General features: G+C 36.4%; 3 protein-coding genes across 4 annotated transcripts in view; 2 read left to right on the top strand and 1 right to left on the bottom strand.

The window, feature by feature from the left end:
- Window positions 1-3617, bottom strand: part of LOC107679573 (transcription factor E2F5-like) — a 7077-nt gene extending 3460 nt beyond the window's left edge. Inside the window, exons 1-6 of the mRNA XM_016475158.1 lie at window positions 3143-3617; window positions 1962-2071; window positions 822-983; window positions 603-646; window positions 418-482; window positions 14-244 (exon numbers count right to left, since the gene is read on the bottom strand). Coding sequence (XP_016330644.1) covers window positions 14-244; window positions 418-482; window positions 603-646; window positions 822-983; window positions 1962-2071; window positions 3143-3298 — 768 coding nt within the window. The 5' untranslated portion in view covers window positions 3299-3617. The remainder of the gene's footprint in view (window positions 1-13; window positions 245-417; window positions 483-602; window positions 647-821; window positions 984-1961; window positions 2072-3142) is intronic.
- A 1397-nt stretch (window positions 3618-5014) lies between these two features.
- LOC107679607 (cytochrome P450 2F2-like) lies at window positions 5015-14840 on the top strand. Of its 2 annotated transcripts, XM_016475206.1 has the most exons (10): window positions 5015-5215; window positions 5382-5544; window positions 6087-6239; window positions 6346-6506; window positions 6743-6916; window positions 7675-7813; window positions 7881-8068; window positions 8142-8283; window positions 8370-8533; window positions 14786-14840. In XM_016475206.1, exons 1-10 carry the CDS (start codon window positions 5054-5056, stop codon window positions 14813-14815), a joined length of 1476 nt encoding a protein of 491 aa, XP_016330692.1. In that variant the 5' UTR covers window positions 5015-5053; the 3' UTR covers window positions 14816-14840. The 2 variants fall into 2 exon arrangements, with proteins under 2 accessions (XP_016330692.1, XP_016330690.1); XM_016475204.1 differs by lacking the exon at window positions 14786-14840 and having other exon boundaries at window positions 8370-8591.
- On the top strand, window positions 9584-14832 carry LOC107679609 (cytochrome P450 2J6-like). Its single transcript, XM_016475207.1, has 9 exons — window positions 9584-9820; window positions 9900-10062; window positions 12362-12514; window positions 12607-12767; window positions 13221-13394; window positions 13649-13787; window positions 14166-14353; window positions 14426-14567; window positions 14649-14832. The coding sequence occupies exons 1-9, from the start codon at window positions 9659-9661 to the stop codon at window positions 14813-14815; spliced, it is 1449 nt and encodes a 482-aa protein (XP_016330693.1). The 5' UTR covers window positions 9584-9658; the 3' UTR covers window positions 14816-14832.
- Window positions 14841-15918: the final 1078 nt, after the last annotated feature.

The following is a 15918-nucleotide window of genomic DNA, read 5'->3' on the forward strand; positions in this document are numbered from 1 at the left end:
TCGTGCTGGGACTCTGGCAGGTGGAGGTGGAGGATGGCTTACTGTTGGCTGCCGGTTTGGTGGGTGCAGCAGCAGCAGAGGTAGTTGAAGCTGGGGTGGACAGGCTCTGAAGCATGTTGTCAGGCGGAGGCACGGGCAGCACCACTGGAGAAGAACTAGAGGGGTCCTTATTCACCAGCAGGACCTCGATGGGGCCTGCAGAGCTCTTCAGGTGAATCTGGTACTTCTTTTGTCCATTGACATGCTAAAACAATTACAATAATAATTGTAGCTTACCACTACAAGCACGCACAAATCAGGCAACCAACTTGACTTAATTTACACACGCAATTGTATTGCAGACTAAACAAGTTTATTTATATAGAAATATATAAACTCTCCACATTACTTTTTAATGGAAATACAAGCAGGACTTACAGATTCAGGCAGAGGAACCTCCAGCTGTGTTCCTGAAGGAGCTCTTATTGCTAGAAGAGTGTCACCTAGTGGCAGAGAAACATATATAGAGTTAACGTAGTAGACATTTGCAGCTTTCTGACTGGCAATAATTGTTATTGCAGGAACACTGATGTTGTGTTGGGAGTCTGATGGGAAAAACCAACCTTTGAAGCAATTGCAGAGGTCTTGATGTGTTACATACGCCAGAGTGTGTCAAGTTAAAGACATAGAGCAAACATAAGCTTTCAAATACAAACTTCACTTTGAGGATCGATTTAAAGTGTCACATGAGCATCTACAGCTAAAACAATCCAGACTTTAAGTACCGTAGAGTGGTTACAACACTCAAAAGATGAAACCTAAAGGTGTAGCTAGAAGGATATGGGCTATTTAGCGAGTCGTCTGTCACGTTTTTGATGCTCTGCTGAACCCAAACTCTCTGCTGGTCCAGTTCATGTTCCCTCCTGTCCAGATCCTCCAATTCCAACTTGAGATCAATTAGCTTGTCTGCAATTTCACGTGTGTTGCAACCCGGACCAACACCCCTACAAACAAACAAAAACAGAGACAGACATTTAGATCAAGTGAATTAGTTGACATTCAAACAGATACCTCTCAAAAATATAAACAGCTACAGCTTAGTAAAGATATTAATTTTAAACAGATGTCTCAGAAGAGCAGTTAAATGCATTTTCACGTTTTGGTTGGGTTATTTCTTAAAATAAACCTTGCTCATTGTCACTCACTGTATATTACTTCAAATTGTAATACATAAATACAATAGTATTTTACAGTACAGTTCAAAAGTTTGGTGTCGGTAAGATTTTAAAGAAAGTGCTCAATAAGGCTGCATTTATTTGATCAAAAATACAGTAAAACAGTAATATCATGAAAGTTTTCAAAAATCATTGTTTTCAAATGTTCATTCAGATACATTTTAAAATGTAATTTATTCCTGTGATGCAAAGCTGAATTTTCAGCACCATTACTCCGGTCTTCAGTGTCACATGTTCCTTCAGAAATCATTATAATATGCTGATCTGCTGCATTTCTTATAATCATCAAAGTTGAAAACAGTCGTGCTGCTTAATATTTTTGAAGAAACTGATACCTTGTTTCAGGATTCTTCGATGAATAGAAAGTTCAAAAGAACAGCATTTATTGGAAACAGAAATCTTTTGTAAAATTTTGGTCAATTTAATATGCCATTGCTTAATAAAAGCATTAATTTCTTTCAAAACATTTTTTTTTCTGACACTTGAAAGTGTATATGCAATACTACATTTCATATTTACACAACATACTTTGAGTGAAAAACGGTTGCCGTACACATGCAATAATAATAATTAACATTATGCTAGTTAGTTTCACAAAGAAAATATGTCTGAGGTTCTTTTAACCCAACCACTAAAACTTTCATTTGTGATGTGAAACATTTTAATAATGCAGTGACCAAAAATATAGGAATAAGGAGTATGTTTCAACATTAAAGTCATCAGAAAGCATCTGCACGTCTGTCTTACTTCCACTGGATGCTGTTTTTGGATTTCTTCTCGATGAGTCCAATGCCTTCCAAAACATTGGTGATGTCATAGATACGCCGTTTTTGCCTTACAGCCAAAGTATCTGCAGCCTAAATCACATTCAAACAAACAGAGCAAACCAGATTATTGTTTCACCTCTTTACCTGTAAATGGACTAACTACACAACACACACACAAAGTGTTTTGCACAGTGCAAATGTTTCACATATGAAGCCATTAAAAGAGCAGTTCACTGAAAAATACTCACTTTTTATGACTTATTAAAATATTAGGCACAATGTGAGAGACAGACAGCGTTGGTCACCATTCACTTGCACTGAACCTTTTTTTCAAGCAATGAAAGTGAATGGTGACTGAGGCTGTCATTCAGCCTAACATCTTTTGTGCTCCCACTGAAAATATCAAGTTATATGGACTTGAAACAAAATGAGGGTGAGTAAAGTCAGAATTTAATTTTTTTTTCCGTGAACTGTCCTTTCAAGACTGACTTAAAAAAAAAAAAAAGACAAAAAACAGTCCAGAAAAGTTGACAAGCAAGCAACTTGATGCAATCAGGTTCCAGCAGCAGCTGCGCATTTCTAAACCACTACTTCGAATACACAAACTTGGATCGCTCAAAATCACCAAATGATACTTTTAACACACTTTAGACGTGTAATATTACGCTTAAACCCCAAGATATGCAAAGAAACGCCTCCCCTGGTCGCGCAGGCCTAAACTATCCCAAACTCCAGAGCACGTGCTTGTTTTGAAGGCTTTTGTTTGAGTTTTCAGCCCGGATGGGATCTGCTTCGCAACCGCGGGAAAAACCCTCCGGGACACAACAACAAACACCCGAGCTGATTTGCTTTGCCGATAGGAGTGACATAACATTTGCAACCTGTTCGCTGGCTCGCCTGGTGTAGTTGAGGAACTAGTTTATTTGAGGCGAGCTGTCGGGGGAGTCGAGAGAGGGACTGTGCACGTGACCCCGTTCCCTTACCAAAGCAACTTTTTAAACAACTTTTCCGTGCTGTTATAAGACCTACAGTGCATCTGTTTGCATGCAAACATTAAAAACGATGCATATTCAGCTGGCGCTGCGCGTCTCGTGCGATACTGAAAACATATAGCTGATGATGGTGGTAGTGATGATGAGGATGAGCTCGTGTCGTACTTACAGCTTTGAGATCCAGCACTCCGTCCTTCGCTTCCTGCAGCAGAGTCACAAATTTAGTCGTGAGCAGTCCGAGACTTTTCTCGTGGCGACTGGGGGTCTGCGGCTGCAGCGACTCTCCCATTGCTCCCAGTTCGTTTCTTCCGGTCTCTAAATCCATCAAGTTGCTTTTAAAGTTTGATTAAATTCCCAGTTCTCTTTCCGGTTGGTTTGTGTTTTAATATTTAACGCTTTCTGATGTTATATCGCTGACAGCACCGCTTCTGCCGCCCAAACACTCGCTTCCCGTCAACGGTCGGTGATTCCTGAAGCATGGACGGGGAAGTTCAGCTCGAAATGAGAGAGTATAGACCCCCGTTCAGGGACCGGTCCGGTTCAGGACACAGGTTACCCGAACCCAGATGGCCTAACAGAACAGACGCTCTCTGAGCTGCTTGAATGACTGAAGCCGTTGAGGCGCGGTGCATCATGGGATGACCTGATAAAAAAATGAAAGGCTCCTGCATTCTGTCAAACGGCCTGTAGGGGGGCGATAAAAACGGCACCTTGAACTAAGGCGTCCATGTGGGGGCCACAGATACCGTTTTTTCTGTCATATGATAAATTGAAAAATGCTAGTTTTTTTTTGTAGCTTTTGATGTGTTTGAATTCATTAACCATTTAAAGCAGTAAGGCACCCCTGGATTTGCTTTCTTTCAATTAAGTGTTTTATCTTTAGGCATTGGTTAATTTTTTTTTAGACTTTCTGACTTGACTGGCAGATACATAGATAATATATAATAATAATAATAATAATTAAGGCCTATTAATAAAAATATATATTGACAGACAGATAGATAGATAGTAGCCTATATATTGACAGATATATAATAATAATAATAATAATAATAATATAGGCCTATTAATACAAATATATACTGACAGACAGATAGATAAATGGATAGATAGTTGCCTATATATTGACAAATGCGCTTGCATTTTTTGCGAAGGCTCGGGGTTTATGGAGTGGATAAAACTATCATGTTACTGTTTTACAGATCAGCTATTGAATCTATAATATGTTATGGTTTTACAATATGGTTTGGAAATTTGACTGTTAAACTTAGGTCACAACTTCAAAATGTGGTTAGAAGAGCTGGAAAAATAATTGGTATGTTGTCTCCACTTTCTCTTCAGGACATTTTTGAGAGGTCTGTTAGGAAGCAGAGTCTTAAAATTATTGGTGACCCAAGCCATATTCTCCATAAGGAGTATGAGCTAATGCCCTCGGGCAGGAGATATAGATTTACATCTGTAAGCTGAAAAGATACAAATTTTCTCTAATTCCATTATCTGTCAAATTATTGAATAAGTGATTGAAATTGTTGTGTGGGTGAGGGTAATGTGATGGGTAACATGTAATGTTGGTGTATTACTAGGATTGTATAGGAATTATATGTTTTGGAATGATGTAATATTTTATTTTATTTTTTATTTTTTTGTATGTTTGATCTGCTCTCCCGGTTGCCTAACACAAATTTCTCCTAAGGGAGACAATAAAAGAGAAACTTGAACTTGAGATAGACATATAATAATAATAATAATTAAGGCCTATTAATAAAAATATATATTGACAGACAAACAGATATACAGACAGATAGATAGATAGTAGCCTATATATTGACAGATAGATATATAATATAATATAATAATAATAATAATAATAAAAAAGGCCTATTAATAAAAATATATACTGACAGACAGACAGATAGATAGATAGATAATATCGATAATCGGTTATTATAAATATATTCATTTTGAGGCTTCAGGCAAGGTGCACCTTGGGAATGTTCAGTGTTTGAAGTGGGAGGGCTCATGTGTTGCTATCTGAGTTTTACGTGAAAGGAGAGCAGTTAACTGCTGGACATCAGTCAGCATGCTGGGCTTTCTGATACTGGTGTGGATATGCATCTTCCTCCTGTTCCTCTTCATCCAAATCCCAAGGCCTAAAAACCTTCCTCCTGGACCTCGTCCTCTGCCATTATTTGGGAATCTGCTGAAGCTAAACATCAACAATCCTTTGAAAGACTTTGAGAGGGTACAGTATTACATTCCTTAAACACTTCACTGATCACTAATTTGAATCTTGAAGAAATACATTAAGAATATCCATGCAACATTCCAAAAATGCTTATTGCATTGTAAAATATATGGTAGCGTATTGAACTGCAAGCAGTCTAATGTCTCAGTGCTAAACCTTTCAGCTTGCAGATCGCTATGGGAAAGTTTACAGCCTGTATCTGGGATCAAAACCTTGGGTGGTTCTTAATGGTTTTGAGGTTTTGAAGGAAGCTCTTGTTACTAAGGCTATGGACTTTGCAGGACGCCCACAGGATCTCATGGTCAACCATATTACAAAAGGAAGCGGTAAATCTACCTGCAAATGAACCTTCACTCTTATACCTTTGTACAGACTATGGTTAATCAATATCCTTTTGAGGTTGTTCACATTGTGTCTCTTCTATAGTCCAAAGAGCAATTTTCTACTTTATCCAATATTACACTTATGGCACTTTTCCACTGCGTGGTACGACTCGGCTCGGCTCGGCTCGGCACGGCACGGCACGGCACGGTTTGCGTTTCCACTGCAGTTCCTCCCCCGGCTGTGCTGATTTAAATCTAGCGGTTCTTTTGTGTTTGTGTCGCAAGTTCAGTGACGCAGGTAGAGACGATTCTCTCCGGCCAATCCGTGATCAGCAGAGTTTACACGTCACGTTTTGGTAACGGTACGGTTCACTTGGAACCCCAACCGAAGTGGTACTAAAAAAAGTACCAGGTACCAGGTACTGTACCCAGTGGAAAACCCCCCAAAAGTGAACCGTACCGAGCCGTACCGTGCCGTACCATGCAGTGGAAAAGCGCCATTAGTATCATTGAGGCCAATAAATGATATTTACATATTACTGCAGGTGTAATTTTGTCTGACTATGGCTCCAGTTGGAAAGAACACAGACGCTTTGCTCTGATGACCCTGAGGAACTTTGGCCTGGGGAAGCAGTCAATGGAGGAGAGAATTCTAGGAGAGGTTTCTCATGTTATTGCCCAATTGGAAAAAAGAGTTGGTAATAATGTGCTTATTTTTGTTATATACCTGTATCTTAAAGGAACAGTTCACACAATGTCAATTTTGACTTGACATTCAGATCAATGTACACTGTGTCTGTGCAGGAAGCCCCTTTGACCCTCAGACTATGTTCCACAATGCTGCATCAAATATCATCTGCATTGTTCTGTTTGGATCCCGCTATGATTATGACGATGAATTCCTCAAGCTTTTCATTCACCTCTATACAGAGAATGCAAAGATTGTCAATGGACCATGGGCCATGGTGAGGCCATGGTATAATCATCTTTTAAATTATTATATTCATAGCTATTAAAATACATATTCAGAGAAGCGCAAAAGTCTAAAACTACAAATTTGTTTTTATTATTTACTTGTTATTGTTCAAATAAAAGTTTCAGGATTATGTTGAATGGCATATAAAGACATTTAAAATTAACAGCATTTTCACTAGTGATATTTTGGACTTTTTATAAAGAAATTTTGTCTATTTTATTGCAGATATACGATACATTTCCTGTGCTGAGAAGTCTGCCTCTGCCCTTTAAAAAGGCCTTCACAAATGCCAGCAAGGCCAGAGAAATGTTTGCACAACTGGTCAACGAGCACAAAAAGACAAGAGTCCCAGGAGAGCCAAGAGACTTCATTGACTGTTATTTGGATGAGCTTGATAAGGTGCATGTGCGCATCTGTGATGGTATTTTTTAGGAATGCACATTTTCACAATGTTGTTACCATATCTGTTATCCCCGATATTAGAGATTTTTTATTTATTTATTTGTATTGGTTATTTATTGGTATTTATTGGATATTTAATTGTGCACTTCCTCTACTTTTACATTTATATGACCTTTGCCGTCATCTAATGCTCACTTAAAGTTAATCTTCAAAACACTAATTAAATTAGGTTAAATTAATTAAATTATTGTTCAAATTAATCTTTAGCAAATGTAAAAATAAATATACATTTTCCATACTGTACATTATAAATCTTTCGAAACAAATTACTTGTAGCATTTAAAATGATTATTTATTTATTTTTTATTTTTATTTTTTTTTGTGTCATTTAAAACTATAGAATTTTAATGTCCACCATTTATTGATTATCGATCATAACATGAAAATAATTGGTTTAAACACTAATAATTAAATTAAATTAATTATTGTTAAACTGTTAAATGTAATCTTCTGCAAAATTAAAAACAAATATCTTTAAAAATATATATATTTATTAAATATTTAAAAAAAACAATTATTTATAACAAAACAGTATACATTTTCTAATATTTATCGGCCATAATATAAAAATACTTACTGGTTTATCAGTAGGCCTATCGGTCAGAATTTTTATTTCAATGCATCTCTAGTACTTTTAACTGATTTAGAATGTGGTACTTATTCTCTCTAATCATTGGTTATTTTAACTTCACCAGAGAGGAAACGATGGTTCCTCGTTTTCTGAGGCTCAACTTATCCTGTACGTTCTGGATTTGCACTTTGCAGGGACTGACACCACATCCAACACCCTCCTCACTGCATTTCTGTATCTCATGACCCACCCAGAGGTTCAAGGTTTGTGTTTTGGTTTATCAGAAAATTTCAATTAATTTAACTTAAACACAACATTTTATTTCACCAGCGAGATGTCAAACAGAGATTGATGAGGTTCTGGAGGGTAAAGATCACGCATCGTATGAAGACAGACACAATATGCCGTACACACTGGCTGTGATTCATGAGGTTCAGCGTGTTGCTAACACTGTACCGCTAGGAGTGTTTCACTGCACCACCAAAGACACCACGCTGATGGGCTACAGCATCCCGAAGGTGAGGAAACCTCCATATAAAGACACTTTTACCCTTTTAAAATTATAATATTCTCTCTTTTTCTTCTCTATAGGGGACTTGTGTTATTCCTAACCTCACTTCTGTACTAAAAGAAGAAGGCCAGTGGAAGTTTTCTCATGAATTTAACCCAGACAACTTCCTGAATGAGCAGGGCCAGTTTGAGAAGCCTGAAGCCTTTATGCCTTTTTCGGCAGGTAACGGTTCAGAATCGGATACATGTGTAGGTTTAGCTTGTTTGAGTGCATTTTGTAAATTATATATGCACATGTGTCTCGTACAGGTCCTCGTGTGTGTCTCGGTGAGGGTCTTGCGCGTATGGAGCTCTTCCTCATCATGGTGACTCTGTTGCGCCGCTTCCAGTTTGTGTGGCCCAATGATGCCGGGGATCCAGATTACACCCCAGTATATGGGGTCACCCTCACCCCCAAACCATACAGAATGCACATCAGATGCAGAGAGACAGTCAGTTTATGATGATTATGCCATAAAAAGAATTGAAAAGACAGTTCTTGAATAAAGACCTGTTACAAAATAGTATTCTTCCTCTTCTTGTCTGAATGTATGGCAGTGAAATGAAAAATGAAAAAAAAAAAAAAAGAAAAACTATAACTAATATAGATATAGAAAAGGCTTCAAATTTTATCACCACTTGCACTAGCGTTTAAAAGTTTGGGGAGAATTTCTAAAATGTTTTTGCAAGAAGTCTCTTATGCTTTTATGCATTTATTAGATGAAAAATACAGTAAGAGTTGTAATATTGTGAAATATTTTTACAATTTAAAATAACAGTTTAAAATTTCACTATATTTTGAAATGTAATTTATTCCTGTAATGGCAAAGTTGAATTTTCAGTCTTCCGTGTCACATGATCCTTCAGAAATCATTCTAATATACTGATTTGCTGCCCAAGAAACATTTCTTATTATTAATGTTGATGTTTTGTGATTAATGATTTGTGGAAACCATGATAAAAAAATTTTTTAGGATTCTTTGATGAATAGAAAGTTCAAAAGAACGGCATATATTTGTCTTCACTTTCACTTTTGATCAATGTAATGCATCCTTGCTGCATAAAGGTATACATTTCTTATTTAAAACAACAAAAATCTACTGTCCCAAAACTTTTCAACAGCACTGTACCTTCATTAAACATGAGCATTCCACTAGATAGCACCAACTTCAAAACACTGAAAAAAAAAACACTAAAACAAAAAGTATAAAGTGAAAATAATAATTTTGTTAAATTCAAAACTATATAACCTTTTTCAATCAGCAGTTATAAAAAAACTTATTTGCCCTTGTAATTGGGCTTTTTGCTCATAGACCTGATCAACTGATATATGTATATATCTCCTGCATACTGAAGGGATATATATAGAGTTCAAACCAGTTTGATCCAGGTGAATACAGAAACACAAAATGTTGAGCAGTGTTTGTTTGCCTGGGTTCATTTTATCTTTCCTGGAACATGGCCATAATATTTGTTCAGATGGACTAAGAGACTGCATGAGTGCTTTGAGTTCATACGCTTTTTTTGCTTGAAGGACAACAGCTGGACATCTAGTCAGCATGCTGGGCTCTTTGATTCTCGTGTGGACATGCATCTTCTTCGTCTTCCTCCTCATCCGGATCCAGAGGCCAAAGAATTTTCCTCCCGGACCTCCTCCTCTCCCTTTATTTGGGAATCTGCTTCATGTGAATATGGCCAATCCTTTGAAGGATTTTGAAAGAGTATGGCTTTCTTTTGATCATCTGAAGCTTAAACATTTAAATTTTTCTTGTTTGTAAAGTAATTTTACAATATTTTAAGTTTGCAGAACAATATGGGAAAATTTTCAGCCTGTATACTGGATCAAGACCAGCCGTTTTTCTAAATAGTTTTGAGGTTATTAAGGAGGCTTTGGTTACGAAGGCTCAAGATTTTTCAGGACGGCCTCAAGACTTCATGATCAATCATCTCTCAGAGAATAAAGGTAACTCATACTACAAGCTGTCCTATCAGCTAAGTAATAAAATCACAGTCTAGTGAGTGAAATATTGCTTTTATACAACAGTTCCATAAAGAAGTTGTGTTTGAGTTAGGCCTACTTACATTTAGACACAATATTGCCAATTATATTGGCTTTGTATGAATTAGCTCCACAAGAAGTCAAAGCAGTTGTGCATCAACTGTGTCGTTCCTGAATGAATTTTGAACCAATAGGTTGAGTAAAAAACTCACTGCACTGACTTGTCTCTGCTTACTGGCGTAAAGTAGAAAATATACTTCTTTTCGGGCAACAGCACATGCGCAAGTGATTTGAGCACTCAAACCCAAAAGGTGTGTCTGAAATCGCATATTGAATAGGTACTACGTTTGAATTTGAACTTACTTTGCGACAGTCAAAAATAGTTAGCTTGAATTAAAGTCGAACGTACTAAATCCACCATGTTGTTACTGTCACGTGACCAGTGCTGGCTAGATTACTTACACAAATTGTAATCCATTACTGATTCCAAATTACATGACAAAAATTGTAGTTAGTAATGTAATACATTACATTACACATTTTAGGTAATATAATCTGACTACTTTTTGATTACTTACCAAACTCGTTTATCACATTAATTAAAATAGGATAATCTTGTACCATATTAATATAAAAATACAAAGAGAAAGAAAATATATTACATTCGTTGTTATTAACAACATAAAGTGCATTAAACATAACATTATGTCAAGGTTTACGTCAAATGTGTTACTTAATCATTAACTATTATCATTACCTTAAAATCTCAGGGGGTCCTTCAAGCAAATATATTTGGTGAAAGAGGTTGCTGACAAAAAAGTTTGTGAATCCCTGCATTACATGTAAATAAGAAATAATGTGAATTTGTGCATTTTAATGTGTTTGAAAGACAAAAAGCCTTTCAAAGACACAGTTATACATGGTTAAATAATCTACTGAATGATAATTCAAATAAAAATGAATGTGTTCATCAGTAGTTGATGCAATGTTGAAATGTTGAGAAAACCCTTTTTAAATGATTTCTGCAAATCCAGTGGTCAAATGCTGTATGGCCTCTCAATGTTCTGTGTAATTACAGCCACCTGACTAGGGATTGTTCTTTGAGACTTTCTGAATGGAGGCTATATGAGTGGAAGGCTATTTTAAAAAGGAAATTTAAAAGATGAAAAAGAAGAGTTAGGGAGAATCAATAAATTATGAATAATCTGTATCTACTGTGTGAGTAATATGTAATCATGTAATCAGTAAAAAAGTAATTATAGTTGATTACAAGTATTTTAGAATGTAATATAATCTAATTACTAATAATCTAATTACGTTTCGCTTACTGTTTTTTGAATACTATGAATGCGGACATACTACTCACCTCACATAGGCTGCATCTGAAATCGCATATCTCTTGAGTAGGTAAGCTTTACTTTGCGACCGCAAAAAGAGTACGTTCTATATAGTATGAATGTTGTGTTGCATCATTGCCTTTCATAAATCCTCTCCTGTGGCCTTATAGGATGGTAAAGTGTCCATCATATACACAGTTCAGGATCATGCCAGAAGTAACAGCTCTTCCAGGCACTTTTTGCCAACTCTTTTATGAGTACTGTGAATTCGGATATGCTTCTTTTGGCACATACTGTTTTTCGCCTACTAGTAACAAAATATGCGATTTTGGATGCAGCCCTACTGTTTTTAGCGTACTATATAGTAGGGAAGTATTCGATTTCGGGTGCAGCGACTGGTCCACTAGGTATTGCGCATGGTCCTGGGGTACTCCCAACTCTGCACTTAATCAGAGTTCCCTAATCAAACACACCTGATTCAACTCATCAGCTCATTAGTAGAGACCTAAAATTGTTGTTTCACATCCAAAATGTGTACTGTTTGGGGAACTCTAGGACCAGGGTTGGAAACCGCTGAGCTAGATGATGCAATAATGAAAAAGAAGTTGACTGGGCCTTAACGATGTAACACATTTAATGAGTCACTAAAAATCCCCACCTATACACAGGCAATCTGGACTGTGCAATCACAAACAAGCAGAGTAATAAAACAGTAAAAAGCCATTGCGTTTTTGGATTATCAACGTTCTTGGAATGCTGTTGCTCAACCAATCAAATTTGAGGACTATTAACTAATTAACTGTTGTAGTATTTAACAGTATGGCTTATATCAGGAACATGTTATAAGTGTTATGCTGGTGATTATAAGCTTTTGGAACATGTAACAAAACAGAATCCCCACAACTAACATCTTAACTTAATTAAAGGCGTTGTATTGGCCGATTATGGCCCCTGTTGGAAGGATCATCGACGCTTTGCTCTGATGACCCTGAGGAACTTTGGCCTGGGGAAGCAGTCCATGGAAGAGAGAATTCTGGAAGAAATCTCACATTTAGTTGCTGACTTGGACAAAAATGCTGGTATTTATATGTAAAAACAATTTTTGTTGGTTGAGATCTCAACTGACAAGGAAGGTCATAATGTTTTTAACCGATACTGTACATTTGTACAGGAGGAACTGTGAATCCTCAGAATATGTTCCACAATGTTGCATCAAACGTTATTGGCTTGGTTCTGTTTGGATCCCGTTTTGATTACAACAACAAATTCCTTCAGCAGTACATCAAGATCATTACAGAGATTTCAAAGATCATCAATGGACCATGGAATATGGTGAGATTTAGGATCAAAACACCATATGAAACCGTTTGACAATTGCCGTTTTCTCTCTTTCTTTCCTTTTTCTTAATAGCCAGTGATTAAAGTGTGATTTTCTACATGCTATAGCTAATCAGAGGAATACAGTAAGCTATTAGGGGAGGGACATTCTCATTCTAGAAATCATCTGATTGGACAAAAATCTGTGTAGTGCAGGATGAGTCATCAATATATTTGATCTGTTTTCCTGTAAAATTATTAAGTATTTTGATTTAGAGGTATCTCAAAGCTACTAGTCAATAGTAAGCATGGGTGATTTAATAGAAAACCGTATTAAATTAAATTTAAAATAAATGATTTTTATTATATTTCGCTTTCACTGAATGTGACTATACATTCAAATTTGTGAAAAATTTGCATTTTAGAGTAACTGTATACGAAAACGTCAAACATGTATTTTTTCAACAGATATATGACACACTTCCTTTACTGAGAATCTTGCCCCTGCCATTTAAAAAAGCATTTGATCATGCAAAGAAGTTAAAAAATATGAATTTGTGTCTGATCAATGAACACAAGAGCACAAGAGTCCCAGGAGAGCCGAGAGACCTCATCGACTGCTATCTGGATGAGCTTAATAAGGTGCGTGCTTCTTCCAAAACACAGTGGGGTTCATATGTCTAAAACCACATTGGAACTCCGAGGTTCAAAATCTGATTCAAGCCTAAAAATACATTTCATGCAAATTGTTATGCTGATAATATAATTTATAATGAAAAAAATGATGTTGCATTAGAAAATTAGAAGCATTTGCATTGGTTTTTGAAGACTTTTTTATTCTTGAACAGCTTCACCACAGTTTGAATCTCAAATGAATGATATCTTACATTCCCCAGAGAAAAAATGATGGTTCCACCTTTTCTGAAGACCAGCTCATCATCTACATTTTGGATTTGCACTTTGCAGGGACTGATACCACATCCAACACTTTCTTCACTGCTTTTCTCTACCTCATGACCCACCCAGAGATTCAAGGTTTGTTTAAAGACATTGATTTTGGTTGAATTTAATCCAGGTTAAGGTTAAATTAGAGGCAGTAGAGCAGGAGGAGACCGACTACTCATAGAAAAACAAATGCAAGAAATCATAATGTTCAATATGGCAACTGTAGAAATTGAACTACCTTCAGACCTGAAAAGAGCCAAATGACTGGCACTTGATTAGCGAAACTAGAACAGGCATTGCAAATACAGTTTTTAAGTGTGATTTGAACTAAAGAAGCTAAATGTATATTGTTGTTCTTATTGCTAATTTGATGTCTATTAATTGTTTAACTGAATGTTGTAAACTTTTATTTGCAAAGCTAACTCCTTTAAACTTAAACAGACAAACATGGCCTTGTTTTCTCACCAGCAAAATGTCAAAAAGAGATTGATGAGGTTCTGGAGGGTAAAGATCACGCATCGTATGAAGACAGACACAATATGCCGTACACACTGGCTGTGATTCATGAGGTTCAGCGTGTTGCTAACACTGTACCGCTAGGAGTGTTTCACTGCACCACCAAAGACACCATGCTGATGGGCTACAGCATCCCGAAGGTGAGGAAACCTCCATATAAACCAGAGTTTTTAATACTTCAGAACAAATTTGAACTGTTTCTCCTTGGTCAGGGAACTGTAATCATTACCAACCTCACTACCATACTAAAAGAAGAAGGCCAGTGGAAGTTTCCTCATGAATTTAACCCAGACAACTTCCTGAATGAGCAGGGCCAGTTTGAGAAGCCTGAGGCCTTCATACCCTTCTCTACAGGTAACCATTAAAAAATGTATGACATATTTTATCTTGTCAGACCTGTTCTGTGAGCATCATCATACTGTATGTGTTTTACAGGTCCTCGTGTGTGTCTCGGTGAGGGTCTTGCACGTATGGAGCGCCGTTTCCAGTTTGCGTGGCCCGATGATGCCGGGGATCCAGATTACACCCCAGTATATGGGGTCACCCTCACCCCCAAACCATACAGAATGCACATCAGACGCAGAGAGACAGTTAAACAGTAAATCATAATGCCAAATACTTTTCCTCCCTACTCTATACAGAATATAATTTGATAAACAGACTAACTTGAACTAGCTAATAATAATTGTATAGCATTATCAAATCTTTGTGATCGTGCTGCACATGAAGTTGCAGGTAACTGAGTGCAACAGTTGGGTTCTGGAAGTAAAAATTAAATTAATTTTCTTTTAATACAGACCTACCTTGAGTTTCAAGGTGGTTGAAGTGATGATATATGATACAATCTGCCTTGTTTTCAATATCTGAATTACATTACCCATAATCCCAAAGTGAGCTCTGTCAATCAAAAGTTTATTTTATTATAGAAATATGTGTATGTATATGCATTTTGCTTCAGAAGAAAGTTTGTTGATGATGAGAGAGCATAATAAAGATGAAAGATTGATGAGAGAACATAATAAAGGTCTAACCAGCAAGTTGATAAATGTGTCTGTTTTTAAGACATTCCTAGCAAATATACCAGTTCTGTGAAATAAACCTAAAAATAATAATAATATAAATAATATAGAAAAATATAAATAAGTTCTTTTTGCATAAATCTTCCCTTTGGACTGCAAAGTTGAGTTGTTCACTTTGAGATGTATATCTGAATAGTTAAATTCTAAATGAATGCACTAAGGCAAACATCTTAAATTAAAATGCTTTAGCTGACTAAATGAGAATGATCAGAATAATTAGTGAAATGTCTGCTTGTAAACAATGTCAGTGCTGAGTGTCCATTACCCAGGGGCGGACTAGAGGAAGACCATGTGACCTGTAGCCTAACCTACCACATCACACATGAAAAAGAGCAAAATTCAAAATCACTCAATGTAAATGTCACATAAGCTTTTTTTTTTTTTTTACATAAAAAATTAAGTGTTAAATAGACGAAGTGCATTGTTATTGTTTTTGTGAAGAATGCAGGATATACATATAATAAACACTCTACCAGTTAAAGTCATTAAAACTATGATGTAATGTCAGACAGGAAGTATAGGAATGCCACATACTGTATGGGAATAGCATGTAGAATCAATATTTAAGTGTTTATACAATATATTTGCTTTTAAAAACCTAATTGAATAGTAATGAAAAATCACTG

Source organism: Sinocyclocheilus anshuiensis, unplaced genomic scaffold (assembly GCF_001515605.1).
Source record: "Sinocyclocheilus anshuiensis isolate Anshui unplaced genomic scaffold, SAMN03320099.WGS_v1.1 scaffold288, whole genome shotgun sequence".
NCBI classification, from domain to species: domain Eukaryota; kingdom Metazoa; phylum Chordata; class Actinopteri; order Cypriniformes; family Cyprinidae; genus Sinocyclocheilus; species Sinocyclocheilus anshuiensis.

Coding starts and splice junctions, on each gene's coding strand:
- LOC107679609 (XM_016475207.1), top strand. CDS start 9,659: ATGCTGGGCTCTTTGATTCTCGTGTGGACATGCATCTTCTTCGTCTTC. Junction 12,515..12,606: donor TGACTTGGACAAAAATGCTG/GTATTTATATGT, acceptor ACATTTGTACAG/GAGGAACTGTGAATCCTCAG. Junction 14,568..14,648: donor CTTCATACCCTTCTCTACAG/GTAACCATTAAA, acceptor TGTGTTTTACAG/GTCCTCGTGTGTGTCTCGGT.
- LOC107679607 (XM_016475206.1), top strand. CDS start 5,054: ATGCTGGGCTTTCTGATACTGGTGTGGATATGCATCTTCCTCCTGTTC. Junction 5,545..6,086: donor CCATATTACAAAAGGAAGCG/GTAAATCTACCT, acceptor ATATTACTGCAG/GTGTAATTTTGTCTGACTAT. Junction 6,917..7,674: donor ATTTGGATGAGCTTGATAAG/GTGCATGTGCGC, acceptor TAACTTCACCAG/AGAGGAAACGATGGTTCCTC.